The sequence below is a fragment of the Nematostella vectensis genome, chromosome 8 (assembly GCF_932526225.1).
Source record: "Nematostella vectensis chromosome 8, jaNemVect1.1, whole genome shotgun sequence".
In the NCBI taxonomy this organism is placed as follows: domain Eukaryota; kingdom Metazoa; phylum Cnidaria; class Anthozoa; order Actiniaria; family Edwardsiidae; genus Nematostella; species Nematostella vectensis.
The window spans coordinates 1,666,100-1,690,587 of record NC_064041.1 but is presented as its reverse complement, the minus strand read 5'-3'; the positions used below and the strand labels follow the sequence as shown (position 1 = coordinate 1,690,587).

General features: G+C 40.6%; 1 protein-coding gene across 8 annotated transcripts in view; it reads right to left on the bottom strand.

Moving 5' to 3' along the window:
* LOC5509781 (complement C3) overlaps positions 1-20,597 on the bottom strand; it is a 40,090-nt gene extending 19,493 nt beyond the window's left edge. For 4 of the 8 annotated variants that reach the window (XR_007312431.1, XM_048730965.1, XM_048730966.1 and 1 more), the window contains exons 1-28: positions 20,418-20,596; positions 19,736-19,908; positions 19,501-19,526; positions 18,882-19,059; positions 18,218-18,270; positions 17,677-17,694; positions 17,127-17,178; positions 16,594-16,676; positions 16,294-16,336; positions 15,799-15,883; positions 14,850-14,949; positions 14,256-14,492; positions 13,444-13,653; positions 11,654-11,773; positions 10,574-10,642; positions 10,115-10,312; positions 7,815-7,970; positions 7,523-7,597; positions 6,691-6,745; positions 5,745-5,939; positions 5,176-5,302; positions 4,483-4,711; positions 3,309-3,542; positions 3,173-3,224; positions 2,933-2,989; positions 2,436-2,531; positions 1,847-2,038; positions 779-857 (exon numbers count right to left, since the gene is read on the bottom strand). Coding sequence is in view for 4 of the 8 variants with exons in the window: in XM_048730965.1 (XP_048586922.1) it covers positions 779-857; positions 1,847-2,038; positions 2,436-2,531; positions 2,933-2,989; positions 3,173-3,224; positions 3,309-3,542; positions 4,483-4,711; positions 5,176-5,302; positions 5,745-5,939; positions 6,691-6,745; positions 7,523-7,597; positions 7,815-7,970; positions 10,115-10,312; positions 10,574-10,642; positions 11,654-11,773; positions 13,444-13,653; positions 14,256-14,492; positions 14,850-14,949; positions 15,799-15,883; positions 16,294-16,336; positions 16,594-16,676; positions 17,127-17,178; positions 17,677-17,694; positions 18,218-18,270; positions 18,882-19,059; positions 19,501-19,526; positions 19,736-19,908; positions 20,418-20,488 (3,263 nt within the window). In the remaining 4 variants the exon portion in view is untranslated. Of the gene's footprint in view, positions 1-778; positions 858-1,846; positions 2,039-2,435; positions 2,532-2,932; positions 2,990-3,172; positions 3,225-3,308; positions 3,543-4,482; positions 4,712-5,175; positions 5,303-5,744; positions 5,940-6,690; positions 6,746-7,522; positions 7,598-7,814; positions 7,971-10,114; positions 10,313-10,573; positions 10,643-11,653; positions 11,774-13,443; positions 13,654-14,255; positions 14,493-14,849; positions 14,950-15,798; positions 15,884-16,293; positions 16,337-16,593; positions 16,677-17,126; positions 17,179-17,676; positions 17,695-18,217; positions 18,271-18,881; positions 19,060-19,500; positions 19,527-19,735; positions 19,909-20,417 lie in introns of all 8 variants that reach the window. The other 4 variants (XR_007312433.1, XR_007312432.1, XR_007312434.1 and 1 more) reach the window with 2 other exon arrangements.
* Positions 20,598-24,488: the final 3,891 nt, after the last annotated feature.

Here is a 24,488-nt window from a genome sequence, read left to right as displayed (position 1 = left end):
ACAGCAATGTAAGCAAATGTTACATTTGTATAAAGTTCATCCCTAGCTACATGGCATGACCAAATAGTTTGATGATCCGATCCCTGTAGCAGAAGATACGAATTGTGATTGACAAGATGGTTGGAGATTCGGGAAACTGTATCGAATCTCCTGTGTGCAAAATTATATCGTGTGCATAAGTTATAATGAACTTAAGTTATAATGTACTTAAGTTATAATGTGCGTGAGTTATAATGTGCGTAAATTATAATGTGCGTAAGTTATAATGTGCGTAAGTTATAATGTGCGTATGTTATAATGTGCGTAAGTTATAATATGCGTAAGTTATAATGTGCGTAAGTTATAATATGCGTGAGTTATAATGTGCGTAAATTATAATGTGCGTAAGTTATAATGTGCGTAAGTTAAAATGTGCGTAAGTTATAATATGCGTGAGTTATAATGTGCGTAAATTATAATATGCGTAAGTTATAATATGCGTAAGTTATAATGTGCGTATGTTATAATGTGCGTAAGTTATAATGTGCGTAAGTTATAATATGCGTAAGTTATAATATGCGTAAGTTATAATGTGCGTATGTTATAATATGCGTAAGTTATAATGTGCGTAAGTTATAATATGCGTAAGTTACAATATGCGTAAGTTATAATATGCGTAAGTTATAATGTGCGTAAGTTATAATATGCGTAAGTTGTAATGTGCGTATGTTATAATGTGCGTAAGTTATGTGTTTAAATTATAATGTGAGTAAGTTATAAGGTGCGTAAGTTTGCTCACCAAGTGCTACCAGGCCTGCTCTCGCCAAATGCACTGAATGACTTGTCTTTTCTCCGAAATCCGAGTTGCTGCTGGTACCCTAGTGAAAACGTCGACATTTATTGATCGGTTCCTAAAGTTTTGGTTCATTCATTCATTATCAGGCAAACTGCTCCAGTGTTACTGAATAAAACACCTAGAAAACCCATCATTTTCTAAATTTTAATAGCACGGCATTTTGTCAACCGTATTGAGCACATAATTTGAGTATATACCTAATTCAAAAAATGCTGTCAATGCGGCGAATGGCAATAAGACTGAAAAGAGCAGATGGGCACCAATCATTTTCAAACACAAAAGTTGAACTTAAATAAATAATAAAAAAAGAATAAATGAACTCCAGCGATGCCACAGACAGACATTAATAAGGCTTTTTAATGGATTATCGAATGATTGATCCATATTTTCCTACATTCGATTGAAATTTAATGATTGCCATAATACCTTTCGGTCGTATAACTGTCATTTGGCAATAGCCATTTGCAAGAGTAAGTACGCAGCTGCTTTGTCTCCTTCTATCTTTGTTTTACAAAGGAGTTCTTTTGTCTCTATTCTTCTAGTTCTTTGTGTCGAGGTGCGGATATTGTTAATTTGCCCAATCAAATTGCCGCTTGTAAGAGCTGCGTACTGACCCATTTGCAATGACAACTTTTTTGATAGAGCACCATCTCCCTCCACTCCCGAATTCAGGAAAATAATACTGTTCTCTCGCAGGGAAATTAATAAACGAGAATAAAGCAGATAGAAGTAATTAGAAACTCAGTATAACTGTCTGCGATGCCTTTTACACAGCCTTAGTCAGCCACACCTATTTCATTGTTTTCATCCTACACTAGAAGGCAAACTATAAGAAATTTCGAAATAAACTTTTAAAAACAATGTTTTATACTTCATTTACCAAATTCAATCGAAAATATCGCAATAGTTTTTCGGGATAAGACGATGGAAATGGATGCTTTTCTTACACTTTGTATTTTGCAAGGATGTCAAAATGGAAACTGATAGAGACGCATGTATTGGAAACCTTACCCTGTTGAATCAGGCGGTAAGCTTTGGCCTCAATTTCTGCTGTCACTTGTTTAGAGCTGGAGAGGAACTCCAAGATGTAGACATTTGGAGCAAGAGTGATCATGTTTTGTTCTCCACAGCCAATGGGTATGCGTAGTAAATGCTCTACTCCACCTGTCATCAGGTTATATACAGCTGAGCCAATCAGGTTCCCTGTAATAGAGAGACAAAAGGGTGAACCAATCAGGTTCCCTGTAATAGAGAGACAAGCGGCTGAACCAATCATATTTCCTGTAATAGAGAAACAAGCCGCTCAAGCCAATCGGATTCTCTGTGATAGAGAGACAAGCGGCTGAACCAATTAGATTCACTATAATAGAGACACGCGGTTCTAGCCAATCGGATTCTATGTGATAGAGAGACAAGCGGCTGAACCAATAAGATTCCCTATAATAGACAGACAAGCGGCTGAACCAATCAGATTTCCTGTAATAGAGATACAAGCGGCTAAACCAATCAGATTCCCTGTAAAGGGACAAGCTACAATACGAGTGGTTCGCCATATTCCGACTACGCCCATAGTTTTTGTTATCTCGTGTATTTGCGTTACCTGTAAAATAGAGAGAGGCAAAGATCGACCCAGGTACTGCTCCTTTGGGCACCGCCAGTTCCACGTTGCTGATTTGCTTGCCGTCATGAGTCACATCTAGCAAGTGTAGAAGTATTTAAAAGGCCTCTACTCCGCCATCTTACACTCTCCCGCTCAACACAGAGTCTCGCACATATCAGCCATCCCCCCCAATGGTGGGGGGGGGGGGGTGAAAGCAGAAAATGCTTCACTCTTAGGGGGCGGGGGAAATGTTAACCGGGAGGAAATCGTTTAAATCTACAGAGAGGTTAAACAAATTTTATGTATTCACTTTAAATGATAACGTGTTATTTTAATCCCTTTGTGTGTGTGTGGGGGGGGGGCTGCCGGCTCTGATTTCAATCTGACAATTCGAGCATATAAAATAATTCCAAGTGGTAACAATGACAAAGGGGTGACTAGTCGACATCATGGGTTATATCCCATTCGTTGCTGAATACGGCCAATAAGATACCAACCGAGTGACATGGGCGGACTTGAGCCATTCACTGCATCCACTTCGTCTCTCAGGACACCTATTAAGGTTAAAATGTATATAGCTCGTTTATACACCTATGAAAAAATCGCTAGTTGCCCTGACCCGAGAGAGTCACCCTACATTATTTGTTGCCCACATGATAAGCATATTTTGTTTCATCTAATAAGATATTCTCTTAAGATGCAAAATATACTACTCTCTCTGTACAAACAGCTCCTACCTTGTGGATCGATGACTAGAGAGTAGACAACTCGACGCTCAACTCCCTCAGGCTGTAAGGAAACAGATTGTAAGCAAAAGATACATCTTGTATAGTCGTCAGTCCGCCCGTCTGTCTGTTAGTAAGATACGCTCACCACTACAAGCAAATCCTTCTCAACGGCATCCATTGTCCAGTCGTCTCCATGGGAACCAGCCAAGCGCGCCTTGGCCACGATACGTATCGGGATACGGCCGAGTCGGACTGGGACCACAACAAAGGAGACGGAAATGGCGTCGTTACCAGCGATTCTCAAGGTGATTGGCTGAGAGCTCGCCCCAGGACCAGATGAAGAGCAATATGTGGGATCACCTGTCAAGTGAACCTCGACCTGTAATGGTAATGAAAGAAAGGCTTGATTCACACGTAATAAAAATCGACATTGAATGATGATAAAACTAAGGCTTGATTCACACGTAATAAAAATCGACATTGAATGATGATAAAACTAAGGCTTGGTTCACACGTAATAAAAATCGACATTGAATGATGATAAAACTAAGGCTTGATTCACACGTAATAAAAATCGACATTGAATGATGATAAAACTAAGGCTTGATTCACACGTAATAAAAATCGACATTGAATGATGATAAAACTAAGGCTTGATTCATGCGTAGAGGACCAGCCTTCCCTCCTCTAAAATGGGATTGTAGAGTAAACCGTGGCCCACGAAAAACGCATGACACTACCCCTTTAACTGATAGCGTCCGCCTCTCCTCAAAGGGTGGGTTATTGAGCAAACCGTGGCCAACGAAAAACTCAAAACACTAGCCCTTTCATTGATAGCTCTCGCCTCTCCTCAAAGGGTGGATTGTTCAGCAAACCTTGGCCCATGGAAAACTCATGATATACCACCCGTTTAGTTGATAGCTTCCGTTTCTACTCTAATGGCGGGCTGTTTAGTAAACCGTTGCCCATTCATGAAATAGCTTTCAAGGCGTTTTAGCCTAGTAAAGGCTGGTTCACTCTGGGACGCAAGCTCAAGTACAATTAGTAAGCGCAATACAAGTGAGAATCTGTCAAACCTAGGCTTAGGTGCATGGATATCAAGCAGCTGCTTTCTCTTGCGCTTGCTTTAGCCTAATTGCATGTGTTTGCCCGGTGTTTTCGCTATGCGACGATTCGTGGCCGCCATCTTTTTTTTGTTCTAGCCGGCCACAAGTAAACGCATACCGAAAAATAACGCCTATATGCAGGCTAGCGTTTGCTTTTTCTTGCACTTATTTTCAAGCGAAACTCGGGAAAAAAACGTGCGCTGCGCTTGGTACCTCTGATTCTTGTTCGCCGTAGTTGAACACTGCGGCTTTTACAGAGATCTGTTCGCCACGTTGAGCCGAGTAAGGCAAAAGTAAGGCGATAAAAAAATTCTTGAATGTCGTCACACGTGATAATTCCGTCACGCCAAATCCCGTTTCGTTACTGACGGCCAATGCCTGTACCGCCCAGGTCGTTATGGTATCTGGTAGCGTGTAACGCAACGCTAACTTTCCATCAAGTCTATTGAGAGACATGAGACAGAAACGACATCAAATAACCGAGAGCGTGACAAGTGAACGGCAAGAGTGTGACGGAAGTAAGGTATGAGCATGACGGAAGTAAGGTGAGAGCGTTATGGAAGTAAAACGAGATATTGACTGAAGATAAACAAGTGCGTGACGGAATTTAGACGAGAGCACGACGGTAGCAAAGACTTGAAAACGGAAGTATAATAGAAACCGCGTATCGACAAAAATGGGACATTCATTCACATTTTGTAACAATACAATACTAAAATCTAGAATGTTGCAATCCCTCTAATAAAAAAAATTGCCTTTTGCCTACAGATGGGTTGGGTTGGGGTAAGCTTGTCGTGGCTATGATTCTTCCAATTACATCAAGAATATGAGTAAGAGAACCCATTATGATTTTCTATGTTATCTCCTATCTTTCCCCTAATAGCGGGTTGTTAAATAGACTCTTACCCTGTCTGGTATTCGTCGAAGATCCAGGTTTCAGGAAAGTATTTCCTAATCTGTCCTTGATTTTCGATGTCTTCTTCGACACGAGCATTTTTTTCTTTTGTCTGCCTTTCGCGGTAAACTTCAATTTCTAAACAAAATATGATTGAACCCAAAGAGACAACCTTATTCGCAGGCCCTCTTTTTCAAATAAAAAATTGTGCACAGAGAACAGCTCCTAAATGTGGGGAATAAATCAACAGAATTTGGAGTGGCATGTTTTACACCTGTCTCTCATACTCTTGTGCTCCGACGACAAACAACCTAGTTATTCTACAGTTTGTCTGTAGTTTTTTCTAGTCAGACAAGGTCCTAAATTTGTCATAAAGGGCAGATCTTATACATCATTTTTTTTTATAGGACAGAGAGGGTGTACGAAATGTTTTTGTATTTTCCCCAAGAGCGTATCGAGAAGCAAGGCATCCCCACTCCCCTTAGCCCGCTAATAATCCACTGATTGAACACTATAGAGATCGGTGGTTGTTAGTGTGTGTATGTGTGGAAGCGTGAGGGAGGGGGTGTGTATATGTCACCTTCTTCCCCAGTTTCCTCTCGGCAGCATTTCAAGAAATCCTTGCGGCACTGTACGCTGACATTTCCCAGAAAGAACCGCGCCCGCAGCTCACATCTAGCACGTGACGGCATCCGCCCACTAGCACAGCAAGTCGACTCCTTGGACGACCTCTTGGTACGCCTCTGGTACGCATGCTCGGTGGAACAATCACGCTCTAAGCCAAAGGGATCTTTCGATTTATTGTAAAGGATGCATTGTTTTTTGTTTATAAGCATACACCAATTTTTATGCACTCAAAACGCACTAATTTGATAAATGGCTGTCACGAAAAACAGCTATTATTGAAGCATTAGGAAAATACATATCCTGGCCTGTGGTCAGCTCATCATATTTACATCTCAACCTGCTTTAAGTAGGCAGTTTTTGTTTGTTTGTTTTTGCTAAGCCGCTTTCTGGTTTTCATCAACGGGTCCCTTGATGTTCAGTGATGAAATTCATTTTGATGTATTAGTTAGTCGCGAATCACAGACGTAGCCAAGCAAATATTAACGTGATATAACACCTGATGACATCCTTCCTTCCTAACATGACCTCCTCACACACCTCCCCCTCCCCGCAATAACTCCTTCCATTTTTCTGTATCATCTGTCATTTTCCGTCCTTGATGCTTTAGTAGCCACAAGACCAATCACCCAAACGATAAAAACAATGCCCCTATTATGTGATCACTCAAGCAAAGTCTTGTCCCGTAAGGAATCGTCATACTTATTCTCCGAACTTTATCCCCCCCTCCCTACCCCCACCTTGCTTTGGCCAACCGCGACGTTCTGGTTCGCTAAGGAAACTTTAACCTGACACAACACTGTGATCAATCTGTTTGTGCGTCACTCAAACAAGGTCTCGTCCAGCAATTGACTTGGACTCGACTTCATGTCTAAAAACTTTGGCTTCATATAATATCTTACCGTGGCCAAATTTAAGTGCAAGATTGTTGTTACTGATAATGGACAAGCCGGCATTCTAGAAAAATAAAGAAGACAAAAAATGTTTACTTTCTAAGTAATCCAATAATGTTAATGATCTTCTCTAAATCCCTGCAGCCTTATGTTTAGGCGTCGTTTACGTCGCTTTTAAAGTTTTGCTTCTGAAATCGTTTACCTTTTCTAGACCGCCATTGTGTCACCAGAATCGGAGGCCGGAAAGAAAAGATAAACGTCGAAACATGCCTAGCTAATTTCTTCCCATATTCCCCCACCTTATCCCTTAAATTCGATCATTACTTCAGCTATATTTCTTTATTATGGCTATGGCTATGGCTATGGCTATGGCTATGGCTATGGCTATGGCTATGGCTATGGCTATGGCTATGGCACTATTACACTTACTATTATTATCATCATCATCATCATCATCATCATTGTTGTTGTTAACTAGGATGTAGATGGTGGATAAATAAGATGTAGATGGTGGATAACTAGGATGTAGATGGTGGATAACTAGGATGTAGATGGTGGATAACTAGGATGTAGACGGTGTATAACTAGAATGAAGATGGTGGATAACTAGGATGTAGATGGTGGATAACTAGTATGTAGATGGTGGATAACTAGGATGAAGATGGTGGATAACTAGGATGAAGATGGTGGATAACTAGGATGAAGATGGTGGATAACTAGGATGTAGATGGTGGATAACTAGGATGAAGATGGTGGATAACTAGGATGTAGATGGTGGATAACTAGGATGTAGATGGTGGATAACTAGAATGTAGATGGTGGATTCTATCACCGTACTTACATTAAACACGTGACTTGAGTCTTTCCCAGGCCCCACGCCGCATCCCAGATCTAAGTCTCTGACAGCTTGAAAAACCTATCAATCAATCAGTCAGTCAGTCAGTCTTTTATTTAGCCCTGAGGTATTGTACAAGGAATTTTAGAGTGGTCAACAATAAACACATGCTATAAAAGCGTTGGAATTTAACTGTTAAAAAAAACTATTGTTTTTTTTGTTTCGCCTATCGTGCTGTTGGTTTGAGGAGCGTGAAGAAAAATAAGAATATGGATTCCCTGTATCAATGTGTACCAACCTGTTTTGCTGTGAGTCTACTATTCTTACGCAGCAAATAGACGCTCTCGTCTACCCCCAGCAAGGCAACTCTAGACCCAGCCTCCGCGTGCAACTTCACCTCCACGGTTGAGCCTGGCAGATGGCCCTTAGCTGGCGTAGGGACCTGGAGCCAAACCTATAAAGGCAAAACTGGTGCGATCAAGACCATAAAGAAAAAAACATTTTTTAACATCTTTGATAAAGGTAAAGACCTGTCAGATGATATAATAACATCATATAGAGGGGCAATGTGGCCTACCACATTTGACAGATAAATGAAAAATAATGTTTTAGCGTTAACAATTGAATAGAAAGCTACCTTGTATCTTTTAAAACGGCGCAATGTGGTTTTCTTGTGATAAGCATGTCGATTTTAAATCTTAATTAGAAATCTTAAAGAATTTTTTCAATCAACCACTTCCTTGTCATTGTTCACTCATTAAGAACAATACTTGATTGGAATATGTCATCAGTTACTTGCTTGCTTGTGCTGGAGCACGAGATCGTGGCGTGAGGTAGTAATTAGTATCTAGTTACGATATCGAGCAGATAATAAAGAAACCCAATGCGATTGCGTACTAACGTTCTACCCGGTGAGTTGCCAGTTGAAACGGTAAACAGGAGGATTTTGGAGGCGGGGTCTTTAAAAATCTTTGTTATCAAAACATGGGAACCCTTTTGCTCTTTCGGGATTGCCATAGAGAATTTTGGCGGAGGAGTACCTCAGCAAACACGAATTCCTCCACAAAAATGGGCTAATTCTATACTTATTATACTACTCTCGTGTCTCCCCTATTGCGGATTTTTGAGTTAATCCTGACCTATGGAAATCTTGTGACGTTTATCATGTCTAAGAAAATCTTCTCACTTACCTTGATTGGAAACCCATTCTCGACTTGCTTAACTTACTTGGAAAACCATTCTCGAATTGCTCACCTTTTTGAAAACCATTATCCACTTGCTTACATAATTTGGATTTTGAAAACCCATTCTCGACCTGCTTACATTATCTGGAAACGCTTCCTCGACGTGCTTGCCTTATTTGGAAACCCATTTTCGGCTTGCTTACATTCTTTGGATTTTGGATACTCATTCTAGACTTGCTTACCACATTTGAAAACCTAGTCTCGACTTGCTTACCTTATTTGGATTTTGGAAACGCATTCTCGACTTGCTTACCTTTTTTGGAAACCCATTCTCGAATTGCTTACCTTATTTGGAAACCCATTCTCGACATGCTTACCTTTTTTGGAAACCCATTCTCGACTTGCTCACCTTATTTGGAAACGCATTCTCGACTTGCTTACCTTTTTTGGAAACCCATTCTCGAATTGCTTACCTTATTTTGATTTTGGAAACGCATTCTTGACTTGCTTACCTTATTTGGAAACCCATTCTCGAATTGCTTGCCTTATTTGGATTTTGGAAACCCATTCTCGACTTGGTTACCTTATTTGGAAACCCATTCTCGAATTGCTTACCTTATTTGGATTTTGGAAACCTATTCTCGACTTGCTTACCTTATTTGGAAACCCATTCTCGAATTGCTTGCCTTATTTGGATTTTGGAAACCCATTCTCGACTTGCTTACCTTATTTGGAAACCCATTCTCGAATTGCTTACCTTATTTGGATTTTGGAAACCTATTCTCGACTTGCTCACCTTATTTGGAAACCCATTCTCGACTTGCTTACCTTATTTGGAAACACATTCTCAACATGCTTACCTTATTTGGATTTTGGAAACCCATTCTCGACTTGCTTACCTTATTTGGAAACCCATTCCCGACTTGCTTACCTTATTTGGACACCCATTCTCGACTTGCTCACCTTATTTGGATTTTGGAAACCCAATCTTGACTTGCTTACCTTATTTGGAAATCCATTCTCGACATGCTTACCTTATTTGGAAACACATTCTCGACATGCTTACCTTATTCGGATTTTGAAAACACATTCTCGCCTTGCTTACCTTATTTGGAAACCCATTCCCGACTAGCTTGCCTTATTTGGATTTTGGAAACCCATTCTCGACTTGCTTACCTTATTTGGAAACCCATTCTCGACTTGCTTACCTTATTTGGAAACACATTCTCGACATGCTTACCTTATTTGGATTTTGGAAACGCATTCTCGACTTGCTTACCTTATTTGGAAACCCATTCTCGGCTTGCTTACCTTATTTGGACACCGATTCTCGACTTGCTTGCCTTATTTGGAAACCAATTCTCGACATGCTTACCTTATTTGAATTTTGGAAACGCATTCTCGACTTGCTTACCTTATTTGGAAACCAATTCTCGACTTCCATAAGGGCACTATCTGCAACAACCTCATTCGTATGCGTGACGTAGTACGCGAGAACCCGCGCCCGCGGGACCATTGCGAGTGTAACGGGGAAGGCCAACGTACTGGCGATGTTGACTCCACTTGACGATGAGATGGATCGATGAAGAATTATTCTACCTCGTGAGAGAACCTAAAAACACACATTTACACGGTCGATGAAGGCTCTATCCCGCGAGAAAACATAGAGTACACACAGTCACAGGCAATTTTGCGGGCACTTCGTCTCTCTGTGTGTGGCATACTCTCTGTGTGAGGCGTACTCCTGTCTTCTTGCGATCAAACAATGGGCGACGTGATCGCCAAGGAATTGGGCCTAGTGAGGTGGCGTGATATTGATAAGTGAGCATTTTCTTTGTTCTCTGTGAAAAAAAGAAGAGAATTCTCCCCTTACCATGAAACTTATACTTGTAATATTTCGGTTTTGGAATACGTCCCACCTCGCAGTCTGGCCTACAGACACCTACAGGAGATGATAGAATAGATACCAAGAACGTTATGCCTGGCCTACAGACACCTCAGGCTAATTAAGGCTCGACTATGGGCTTATGCACGGATATCCAGGCCTTTTTTCGAAAATACAAGACTGCGATAACCTACAACAACCAAATTTGGCAAGTTGAATAACCATAGGAGAAAAACATGATCTGCACAGTCTGTTGCCATGGAAGCAGTAAATGTGCATATATTTGCAATATAATTATCTGAAAACTTTAAACGAAAATGTGGCAAACGTATGCCGTGTAAATTGGTGTTCTAAACACATATACTTAATCATAGTCAAAAGCCCCAATATAAATAGCCTTTGCATCGGGTCGATCGACCATGTAACCATGACAACGGCTACCGTGGTAACATAAAAAAAATCTATATTTCACCAAAATTAATAGCTGGACCAGACGCAAAGGCTATTTCATATCTGTGCAATGTCAATAAACAAATATATGCCTTAAGCTTTCCAAATTGTTTTGCCTAAATGTTTCCTATTATTACTTGAATGATTCTAGCTAATTCATTTTTTTTGCAATTATTGAAATATTATATAAAATGTATGCAATTAAACGCGTTTCCATGGCAACCACAATCTTCCACTATGCCAAGCTTTATTGCCATACCATGTATACTTCGCGAGATATTAAAATATTCAAGAAAATCATTTTGTTCCGCGTATAAGCCCAAGTCTTAATTAGCCGGAGACCTACAGGAAATGACAGAATAGATGTCAAGAGCGTTATTATGTCTGGCCTACGGACACCCACAGGAGATGATAGAATAGATATTAAGAGCGTTCAAGATAAGGTGAACTTTCTATAACGTGATCAGGATATGAAAATTGTACAAATAAACTATTTTACTGTAGTTTTAATATTCTTCTCTCGTCGTCGACCTTTAACATCCTTCTGGTTCCGTCTCTTAGCAAGCCGTTGACCAAAAAAAATCCGTTAGTCAGAATATAGTGAGCCGAAGTACATACCTTTGGTACCTTAGGGCGAATGTGTAAGTAGCTATTTGACTGTGAGAAGTAGGATTCAGCAGAGATGATGATCACAGCGTTGTCATCGGGGTCTATCGTATCCCTAACAGCAGTTCGTATCTGTAATAAGAATAAAAGCCTTATCATATGAAACTTTTGCGACCTCAAAATTACAAGTTGAAAAAATTAAAAGTTTTTGCTCAAACCACACATTCCAACTCACTTAAATTTTGCGATGACTAAACTACAAAATGGGCTAAATCATTTCTAAATGCTCGAAACGACAACGATTCTTATACATTAACCCTATTCAGACTGGGCTTTTTTAGCTGTCTTTGACTGGGCTTTTAGCCCCCCCCCCCTCTGTATTTCATGAACCGCTTAGGTTATGACCATAAAACTTACAGGCAGTGATCACCAGCATGAAAATAATCGTCACGCCCTAGTTTGGGTGTGGTCGAATCAATATGACGTCACAATGACGTCATAAATATGATGTCTAGATATTCTTTCAAATATTGCCTAAATTATCAGATATCGGGTTGAAATCATTTTGCATCATTCAGATATGTCAAAATCCACTTTTTTACGGGTTTACAAGCAAAAAAGCCATAAAAACATATATAATCAATTTTTTTGTAAGAATTTCCGCCATCTTGGGTCCGCCATCTTAGATCCGCCATCTTGGATTCTTATAATTTTTGCAAAAGAAAAAAAAATATTAAACTATTACAGAAAAAAAGTATTTGCATGCATGTATTTTTGCCCATAGCAGTGAAAAATGCATAATATTGGCTCTTAATATGTCATCTAGTAAATCTAGTGAAATTTATAACAACAGCAAAATTTACCCATCCCTCCCCCGCGCCCCAAATATCAGAAGTAAAAAAAATTCTAGCACTGTTGTGAAACTTGTCACCTAAACAAACTTATGAAAAGAGCGTTTAAATCTGAGAAACAGGATCAAAAATATGAAAAATTCTCTACTTTTTAGTTTTTGGGAAACCCTGTGAAAAAACGGATGTCAATGGCGAAGATAGATTTTAGAAAAAGTCACCAAGTTTGAGTTATAGCAATTTCCCCGAAGGGGGAGAGAGCCAAAAGAGCTTGAAGTAACAAGGTATTTTTTCCTGGTGAAATGATACTAGTCAGTCTAAAGTCAGCCCCTAACAACCAGCCTCTCACTCTAATGAAGAATTATTGAGTACTACTGCGAGCTAGAAGGAGCCTCGTAAGAGAAAATGGTCCGCTAAGTGGGTAAACGACCCCCCGTTTAAAATCCTGGCTACGGGAAACATGTTACACATGATAGGAAACTAATTTCGGAAGCGTTTAAGTATTATGATGAATGTTTTTTGGAAGTTAATTAGCTTCGCTGACGTCTCGAGTCTCTTTTCCTAGTTTAAAATCACGAGGTACACGATACAAAGGGCTTGCTGAAGTTACAAGAGTGAATTATAACACACAGAATCTGACTAATGAATAAGGTTTCTGCCATGCAATCATAAAAAAAACGACAGTTTACTAAGAAAATCGTTCTAGTTTTCAACATCTCTTTTTTGTGTCCCTTCAACTGCGTACGTCCCGTGCAGTTGCAGGGATTCGTGTTTTACAACGATTTAAAGGCCAACAATTCAAAAAACTAGGTCCAGGCCCTAACGTTATAGAACATCACAGGTTTCCTGCGCGATCGCCCCCACACTGTTTTAGACCATTTACAAAAACGATTGACAGGATTGATAAATTAGATTGCTTGTTATGCCATCTTCATTAAGAACAGCTTTCCATACCTTGACGGTGATCGTCTTCACGTTCCTTGGGATGTCCAGTGTGAACTCGGCTTTTCCCGCATTATTGGTCTGCTGGCGCAGGATCTTCTCCAGCTTACCGCTGACCTTGGTCAGTATGTTCACGTTTGTGTTGTTGTGCTTCTTCCCCATGGCCGAAACGTCCACAGGGATACCACGCGCAGGTTGTTTGTTCGGATAATGGATAGCAATCTGGGTGCAATAAGTTTAAACGTAATAGAACACTAGCGTAGGAAGATGTCTCATTTAGGGGACCCTGAACCACCAACCCTTAAAAATTACCTACAGTTACCTACAAACTTTCTGGTGAAATAATAATGCTAGTTAAGTAATAAAATCCATTGATTTTTTCTCACAACAGATAATAACACATTAACACAAGCAAACTTGGTAATCCAGTATTGGCCATCAAGAAAATGAGCTTTGAAATCAGGTGAGGTGAATGGGTTAGTACTGCCCGCAAATCAGACACTTTCTTCAAAATATCGGATTTCTATTGAGTACCATTGTTTTGTGAGAAATTATGACAAAGAGCATGAAAAAAAAATGTAAAATTCGTTTGTTTACTTCATCCTAGACGAAACAAGAAAATATTTTTAACGTGGTATAGATCAAAGTGGCCCTTGGGGTTGAGGGAGAGGTGAAGGAAAGCAATTGATTGGGACACGAGGGAGAGGGGTAACGTGCGGGAATGCGTGAAGTATCGAGTGGCGTGTGTGAACGTGACAAAAGTCTGACGTGACAAGGACGTGACTCGAATGCGGTCACATAGGCATGTGGAATGCGTGACATACCTTAACAACAAACGGTAGTCCTGGCTTGAAGAACAAAGCGGTGTCTGCTATTGTCACGTGAAAAGGCGTCGAGACAAAGTAAACACTGTTGTCGACCGCTGACTCGCGCATGCCCGTAGCTTCCTCGATAACGTCACACTCAATTTGTAGGCGCCGGCCATCCGGGAACCACGGTCTTGAAGGATGCTTTTTGATGAAACCGCTGTCCACGTCTAGTGTAGATTTGCCGTCAATAAGCTAATAGCAAAAGGATTTTATTCAATCCTAGTAAGCCTAGGCTCACCGGGTTAACTGTTGGTTGGCAATGGGAAAAACCGCGCGCTTTATCACGGTCCATCTGTGGGCACAGGGAACCCAGTAGCAGCGCCAAAAGTACAGGGGAGATATCAATAAATGACTGTCGTTTTTTTTCTAAATAGTCTGGGGCTAGCGTGCCCCAGGTGCTATCACCGTTATTACTTTTTCTGTGGTCGAGTAGAACCTGATAGACGGGCTTCCTCCCCCAGTGACAAAGAGTCGAACATTAAGACTGCCTTCGGCGGCTTTCTAAATAGTCTGGGGCTAGCTCGCCCCAGGTGCTATCACCGTTCTTACTTTTTCTGTGGTCGAGTAGAACCTGATAGACGGGCTTCCTCCCCCAGTGACAGAGAGTCGAACAGTAACACTGCCTTGGGCGGCTTTACCATAAGTGTACCTAGACAAAGAAGTGTTGCGTTGAAAATCGTATGGTTGATTGGCTACACCGCATACTGGCTGCCGTGTCATCACATGATCTCCGTGCAACAAATAGACCCTGCTGGAATAGCTGGTGATTCGCCACAAGACTTTACAGAACCTCTTCACGTGATGAGCTAACAGTGACAGCATGGTTGGCCATTTTAGTAAACAATGCTAAAACTCTATCTTAAAAATTAGTTAAATTGGCGAATTCGGGATTTTCGAAAAGGAACAGGCATTACTTTGCTTGAAAAAGAAAGGAGGGGGAGGGGGGAGGGGTTCTACTGAAATCACGGCACCGTTGGATCCACCAGTGCACCATTTATATTTTTACAGGATCAATGTTATTCTAAATGTATAGCTGGTCTGTCAAAATCAATCTATAAGTGCAAACACAGGGGGACCATCCTCCTTTTTTCTTATGGAGAGTCGTCAAATACTGTCAGTTTTAAATATGATACATAAGACTGTGCACGACACTATCCCCTCCCCCCTCCTCCTCTTTGCCGCCAGAATGGGGGTCATTTTCTTATGAAGGGTCGTCCAAATATTATTCTCTTTCCATATGATACCTATAACCGTGCACAACCCCCCCCTCCCCCCCTCCTCTCTTGACTGCCAAGAGGGGGGTCATATTTTCTTATAAAGGACCATCAAATGTAATCATTTTCCAGATGAAACCTTTGACCGTGCACTCCTCCTAAGCCGATCCTAGGTACGCGCCTGCATCGGGACCACAATACAAGCGCCTGCATCGGGACCACAATACAAGCGCCTGTATCGGGACCACAATACAAGCGGAACACTTACTTAGAGTACAACTTACTTCGATATCACTGCGATCTTGATAGAACGTGTCTTTGGGAGAATGTAGTCAGGTCCGATAATCCGGACAGAGAAGCGAGGTAAAACTACGAGAAAAAGCGAATCGATTAATTGATGAATATGTTTCGTTTGGGTTTACTAACGAATATATGTAATAACCGATAGAAAACCAAGAATAATATCAGCAGTACATAAAGGCGATAGATGTGAGAGTGGAGGACATTAAAACCAATATCACAGGAGGACCTCGTCCTCCATACGTGAAATTCGATGTTTGTTCTTGTTTGCCAGAAAGTCAATTTTAGAGCCCTCTAAAATGGGTAATCTCGATTCTCGATTCTATCTTCCATGATTTTAGTACTTAAAGCACTAAAATATTTTCTCAGGGTTACTCTTTAAGCTCATTGGTTGAAGGGCTATATTTCATAAGTTCAAATGCTGGAATTGAAGAATCTCTCACCCAAAACCCCTCCCTGTTTAACAAACCGTCCCTTACCGTATTGTTTCACTTCAAAATGGACCGTAGTGTTAGTTTTATTCTGAAAAGGAGCACAACATAAGATTATATGATACATCTGGTCATAGTTGGTAACTATGATCTGGTGAACACTATGATCATTGGTGATTGGCCGACCAACGGATTGCTTAGTACGTCATGTAATACCCCATGAACTGGCCACTATATCTCTTACCCTAACACAACCCTAGCCCTAACTCTACATAAAGTACTGGGGTATAAGTTGACGTACTGACCAACTGATCGTTCAATCTAACGGGCATCACCACGTGACCTTACCCCGTATCCATGGTGATAGGCTATTATTGACCAGTTTCCCAGCATCGCACGCGGGCCGAGTGAAAGAGCTTTGGAAATTATTCCTTAAGGAATCAAAATCAGTAACATCATTAGTTCATATTTGGGATTTGAACATACTGGCATTGGAGGGCAAGGGCAAAAGGAAATAACATAAAGGGTCAAATCAACAATCTTTCGACAACTATTGTTTTTCTAGCTCGCTCGGTCAGTTCCTTATTAGGACATCGCCAACCATATTTGGAAGTCCGCTTTAAAGATGTACGTCGTCTTGCAGGAATTTTGAATTACTACAATTTCTCCGACCGCTATTTATAAAAAGGCCCAGGCCCTACTGTTTTAAAACATCACAGGTGTCCCGCGTGATCGTCGCGGCCTGTTAAGGATGATTTAGAAAAACGACAGTCTCTTGGTTAAAATATTGCATAAGGTCACAAAAAGGGCGATGATATTGATAATTTGCGCTGTTCAGGTTCATAAAATATAATAGCTTAGACGACAAAATATAGCCTTACCATGCTCAGAAGACAGCTTTTGCCAATTTTGAGTCCGAATGCCTTGGGGATTCTGTTATAAACAAAATAATAAGCCGAAACATGAATTGGGAAACCCAAAACCAAAGTTATTGAGATAGTTTGGTGAATTTGCCATTTGTGGGGAGTTAAAGAACATGTTCGCCCAAATGAAAGAAAAAAATTGTACCAATGCAGATTTGGTGAGGCACATTTTCCGCCGAATGAGTAAAGAACCAAAAAGATAAACGTTTGTTAGTTTGTTATTAGCACTTAGGCGCGCCCGCAGTTGGCGTGCGGTTTATTCTAATAAAGTGTGTTATTCATGTGTTCGTGTGTTCATCCATGCTTCTCTGTGTGTTATTCATGTGTTCGTGTGTTCATCCATGCTTCACTGTGTGTTATCCATGTGTTCGTGTGTTTATCCATGCTTCTCTGTTTGTTATCCATGTGTTCGTGTGTTTATCCATGCTTCGCTCTGGGCTCTTGACAGAAAGGGTTCCCATATTTGTGTCAGTTGCATTGCTGAACAAGTTTCTAAAATATTATTTACCTTAACAATAATGTCAACCTGAAAGGTAAAACAAAATAAAAGTATTAGCTAAATGTCTAACTAACGATTTTCTCTTTTTCATTCAGACGCAGCGGCGTTTATTATTTTTTCGTGCTGCATCGTTCTTATTTAATTAAATGAATGTGAATGTGTTATAGAAATTCCTTACAGCAAAATGTTTGACGCAGGAGGGCTCTGGTGGCTGTTTTATACACATTAACATAATTACACTTTCTCCTGAAAGGGTTTTTAGCCTTTGTCACCTAGCAAAATATTGTGTAAGATACCATCTATTTTCATCGCCTGATTTGAGATCTGTGAGATGGCTGTTAATATATCCGATGCAACTTTCATAAATTCATAAATTAAGTTTACTTATAGATGGTTATGTTGAGATTTTATTGCAGTATTTTTCCTCCAAAATTGATGAGAGAAAACAATTGCAAAATGATAACTGACTAGGCATGTTGTTATTCGGGATGAGAAGACAAGCTGAAGCATGACATCACCACAAGAGGTAGCGTCAAATTTTAAGACTGACCTTGACTTTTAATGATTGGAGGTCAAAGTCTAATGGTATTACACGCATCTTCACTAAAACAGAAAAAGTATTATTTTATTAACTCGCAGACTTGCTTTTTTTAAGGAACGTCAGAACAATGCAGCCACACCCTTCAACCTACATCAGGCCCGTACCCAGGATTTTTTTTGGAGGGGTGCATAATCCGAAAATGTGGACCTATTTTTTCCGTTGGAGCAGGGAGGGGGGGGCGAACTCTGATAATAATCTAACCACCTCCGAAAGAACAAAAAATGATTTTTTTTATGCCTTTACAGTGTCTCCACGTGACGTTTTTTGTCGGATTTGGCTACATACCAGAGCTACATACTAGCTTAGGATTTATAGATTTGTATACAAATAGCACGTCTATTGAAAACAGATAGTGGACTTTCGGCTTACTTTCGGCTTACTCCCTTTGGGAGTACCTGTACATGGTACCTGTTTGTGATGAGGGCGTGTAGATGGGCATGTCTACTTGGACACTGTTATCATATGGATCCTCGGATAAAGGACCGTGGTACCTATTTGTGAGGGAATGTAGATGGGTATGCCTATTTGATCTTATATCCCTAATTGATGAGGAACCCTGGAACCAGTTTGTGAGGGTGTGTAGATTGTCTGTTTGGATCAAGGGCCCTGGTACCTGTTTGGGAGGGCGTGTATATGGGCTTATCTATTTGGACCAGCAGCATCATGCTCCTGTAGCTGATAAGGACCCTGGTTTCCCGGATGAAGGGCACCTGTGGATCCCTGCACATGACCACAAGGTACGCGTAGAGGTCCCCATCACGTGACAGTGACGTCACTTCCGTAGCATTCACCTGAAGAATTATCACATTGCCGTGAGAGCAAGACATCTTTTTAAGAAATATTACCTTGAGCAATGATGCACATGTGAATAAAATTTATTCTTTGTCTGATTTCTCTGTGCGCTCAAGGCTGTAACTAATGAAGGCTTCCGTCTTCACCTGTCTGCTTCTGCCATTTTTCCAAATATTTAATGAAAAAATAAATCCCCCAAACGAGTGTCCTTTTATTCGACAGTCATAGCTATAAAAATGGGATGCACGGCTAAAAACGAGCCCCGGCATGCGGAAATTATCCTGTTACTGCGAGAACTTTCGAATTTAAGAGGGGAAACATCAGGGACCCTCATGCAACTATCATGCATTTTGCACCCAGTAGTAACCCCCCCCCCCCCCCCCTCAGTAACTATTTTGTGAGTGCCCGAGGAGCTAAACGTCTAGTTCCCTTCCCTTTACCTTGACTGATAGAAATCCATTTTCATCTAGAAGAGAAACAACAAAGTGGTTAACAATGTACCAATAAAAATTTAAAAACAGTGTTGCTGGGGATGATGATAAAAATGATAGTGATGAAAATGATGATGATGTTTATAATGATGATGATGATGATGACGACGGCGGCGACGACGACGACGATGGGGATGATGATGACGATAATGCTGATAATGCTGATCACATGGAACCTACCAACCTGGTCTAAAAGTCCCTTGGGCATGCGCAAATTCAGTGCTTTTATCCGGATAATCAGTCAAAAACAGCGTGACATTTACAGGTCTCGTAACGCCAGACACCTTGACAGAAATATTTTCTGTAACGCCTACATGAAGCATTTCCGGGGCGAAAATAAAATAGTTGGGTCTTAGCCTAAAAAAGGAGGAGATTAAATGAGATAGTAAACAATAAATTATTAGAATGATATACATGTAATTTTAAAAGACTCATCAGGTAGGATCACTTTTTACTACTTTATTTTTGAAATTAATGCTTATGTGGTTAACGTAGTAGCTGTTTGATTACGTTTTTGGCTTGAAGTTATTTTAAGAAAATAATCGTGTTTTCTTAGACAACTTTTGTTCACTTGCATTAGGAATATTCTTGGTTCGATTATAGAACGTTCGATACGTCACTGATGATGCGCATTGCGCGTTTGTAGTGTTTTTGTTCTAGGTTATTCTCAAAACATTCCACACACATTGGGTAATTCTAGCGAGTAACTTATTTAATTTCATTTATAATATTAATAACGTTATCAGACTTTAAACGTAAGCAACAGAGAATTATTTATCTCGTAGAATCATTTTACGTGATACAGAATATCGGATCTTGTTGACGGTATAAACATCCATGAGCAAAAAGAAGAGTTTTTAGATTACCTTTGTGAATTTGTACAGTCGGCCAGTGTAGTTAGTACAAGCGTTAACACAAATCTCGTCACGAAAGCCATACCATGAACTCTAAATGCTTTCAACCAGCATGATTTTTAACAATGATTTTATTTTCTTCAGCAGTAGCGGAAGTCCTAGTAAACTGATGAAACCTGAGACTGTTAAAGCCCATGACATCTTAACGTTTGCAATCGAAGAAGGAACGGACTCTGGAATTGGACGGAGTATAGCACGAGGGCGCACAGGGTTGGAATATTTATTGACATGGTTTTGATGGGATGAAACGGGAACAGTGATTCCAGGGATTGTAGTTTATTCTTGGAACGGTGACGGTATTTATGGTAAACAACCTACCCAGAAAATATTGGCGGACAATAACGACTTGGAATTAGGCCATTCCTCCCCTCTCGTTAGGACCTGTATTAAGACAAGGAGGTTAACTCCTGGCTGTCTTCTGTGAGACTGTGTACCCGTCGTGGCCCAGATGGCTACGTTCAGTGGCGGTCCCCTCCCGAAAATATACCGTATTTACTCGAATAAGCGCCTTCCTCGAATAAGCGCCCCCTCCCCTCCCCAGGTTTTATGTAATTGAGTAAAATGACTATCATAATATAGGTCTTTGAAAGCACTGGAGCTCACTGGAGCTCAGGGACAAAAGAGTATTCAATGGATGAATGTTTATTGAAAAGGTTACCTTAATTTTATGTCTCGGAAATATCATTTTAGGTTGAATGGATGCCATGTCGAGTCTTATTTTTCGAGATTCAAGCCAAAGTCCCCGCAAGCGATAAGAGAATGACTGGAGTATAGAGCTAAAGTACTCTTCTTGTTACGTCACAAGTCACGCACAAGTCACGCATTCACTCTGGGAGTAAGCTTCGCGATTCACCAGTACCTAAACTTTTTGTTCTAGAGAAAAGACATTTCAATATTTTTTTCTATTTTTTTTTCGCAAACTGCAAGAAGAGATGTTGATGTTTCTTATTTCGACAGTTATTTGAACTGGGATTCGATCTTTAAGGCTTGACTATGGGCTTAAACGCGGATATCCAAGCATTTTTTGAAAATACAAGACTGCGGTAACCTACAACAACCAAATTTGGCATGGTGAATAACCATAGGAGATCTGCACAGTCTGTTGCCATGGAAGCAACAAATGTGCATATATTTGCATATTATTAGCTAAAAACTTTAAACGAAAATGGGGAAAACTTATGCAGTGTAATTTGATGCCATACTACCCCCCCCCCCCCCCTTCCTTTGATTTTCCCAATGCAGCTTTATTTGAAATACTTCTATGAGTTTTCTCTTCAAATGTCCCTCATATACCCCAAAATATAGCAGATTGAAGTTTTCTAGCCCATAAGCCCATATTAAACAAAAAATCATTGGGGGGGGGGGGCTTTCCCGATATCCAGTAAGGCTTTGGCGGTTATTGATTATAAATTAGAAAAAAAGGCCGCCCCTGTAATGCAAAATACTTATTCTAGTATCACGAAACGATTGAATACTCCGACTTTAAAAAGGGACGTGATCTAAAAAAAACACACATAGTTTGTGAGATAACCACTTGAATAGTCGGCGGGTTTGTGGGGCCGATGTGGTTGCCAAGCAAATGACGTCAGGTTTGTGCTGTTCTTCTCACTTGATATTGGTAACAGAAGAGTGCTTTTACAACTCGGATGTCTTCGGCTCTGGTAAGTACGAGATTTCGCAGAAGTTATGGCTAGCAATATCTTGGTTAGGGCTGGCGAGCTTCGGCAAAATATTGTGCGGAATAAGAGCAAAGAGCCAACCCGTAAACGAAACCTCGAGCATGTGATAACTCGACAGGGTTTGCATGGGCTAGAGCTGATTGTCTTTATGTGCGAGCACATTCCAATTATTTAGTCGCAATGCGAACGATCATAGTTGTGAAAACGTCCGGCGCTTATTGAATTTTTGACTGTAAGACGGGGCGCTTATTCGGGGGAGGCGCTTATTTAAAGGGCAAATTTAGAACAAAAGGCCGAAGTGTTTTTAATCATTTAGTATCAATTTTATACTACATCAGTTTCTTTTCTCTATATCACGGCCCCTGAATGGTCTTTGGCGAGCACTTGCGAGCACCCCGTTTCTTATGCGAGCATTTTTATTTTTTTAATAAATCGAGCAGCGAGCAGCGAGTACATCGAAAAATACAATGCGAGCACGGCGGGAAAAATGGGCGACCATGCGAGCATTAGCCGAAAACTGCGAGCACATAGAAATTCCAGGGACCATTTGGGGGCACTGTGTATCGTTATTACAACTTGAAGCAGCTTCTTTTCAATTCTTATCCATTAAATACTCTCTTTCTTGAACTTTCTTTGGAGCTCCTGTGCTTTCTTAGAATGACATTATGATAGTCATTTTACTTAGTTACCTGAAACCCGGGGAGGGGAGGGGGACGCTTATTCGGGGGATGCGCTTATTAATAGTTTCGATCCAAAGAGGGCGCATATTCGGGGGAGGGGCTTATTCGAAAAGTGATTTTCAACTTCACACTTTCGTCTCTGAATATTATTTTGAGCCTGCCTACTTTAAGGTCATCTCCGACGCCCCCAGGGAACGAAACAATTTCGCTGAATCATGAGACAGGAGACGTGTCGCCCCAAGGTTTAGAAAATGTATTCGGTTCCGGTTTGATTTCTACACATAAGATTTTCATTTTCGTTGGGTTCACAAAGCCGTACGTAACCCATGCATTGTCATCACGGTAGCCAATTGTTAAATAAATCAAGTCAAAGCTCGTTTTTATTATCTGCAGAAGTTTAAAACGTATCTGTTTTTGTATAGATTGGTGGCCTACCCAACATGCTTGTATTTTATTGTGTGAGGTGGCGAATTGACTAATAGAAGTGGCGAGTTGACTAATAGAGGTGGCGAGGTGACTAATAGAGGTGGCGAGTTTGTTGGTGGCGAGTTCACTGTAATTAGCACGGTCGCGGCATAAGTTCCCACATGGATCGAAACTCTGCTTTAACGCACCCATCATTTGAGTCGTCCTGCAGTTTATTGATGTTTATTGTTTATTGTTTATTGTTTATTGTTTATTGCTTGGGAGTCCTTAAAAGCACAAAACACTTGTTATAGTTACCAAAGTGCACGACGGGTAGTAAACTTGTGCTCGCGTTTTAGCTCGACCCTGAAACCGATGTGTGTCACTACATCATTTAAACTTCAATTATTCCGTAAAAGAACTTTTGCCATCTGCAAATCTCTGCTATTCTAAGACATTCGAGCACTTCTAGGTGCTTGCGGAAGGACGATTTAATGCGAAGCAATAAAATTTTCGTGGTCGCGTGGGATTCCTGTGGAGGTGCCTCAATTGGTCGGTTGTATGTTTTGGCGGGAATTTCGAACGCGCGTTGCGCAGCAAAATTAGCGACAATAATTCCAACTTTCTTCGATTCAAACAGATTGTCAAGAAGCTCATTGTATACATAAAGATAAAAGGGATAAGAAAGAAGGCACTTTTAAGCTAGTAGAAAAGTCAAGCCGAGAGTTTACCATTGTCAAGTTTTGTCTACTTTTTGCTCACGATTGTAAAGCCCCATCTGCACGAGAAATTTTTAGTTGACAAATTTAGCTGGTCGTGTAGCTATGTCAGCAATTTTTATGGGACAACCTTTTTTAATCGTGTACATGGCATTCTTATGTCTGCATTGTTATGTGGCAACTATAGTTGTCCACAAGCTTAGAGGTTTGCTTTTTCTCAGCAATTTAAAATTGTCAAACTTTCTCATGTAGGTGCCAACGAACAACAAATTTGTTGTACAAAAACAACATACAATTATTTGCTGGCCTTTTACACGGCCATTTATGGTAATCAATAGTAAATTGCCAAATTTCTTTTGCATGCGCAAGCATGCGAGCATTGGCCTGATACTACAAGGACTACTTAGAAAGTGCACGAGCATGCGAGCATTGGTCTGATACTACAAGGACTACTAAGAAAGTGCACAAGCATGCGAGCATTGGCCTGATACTACAAGGACTACTAAGAAAGTACACAAGCATGCGAGCATTGGCCTGATA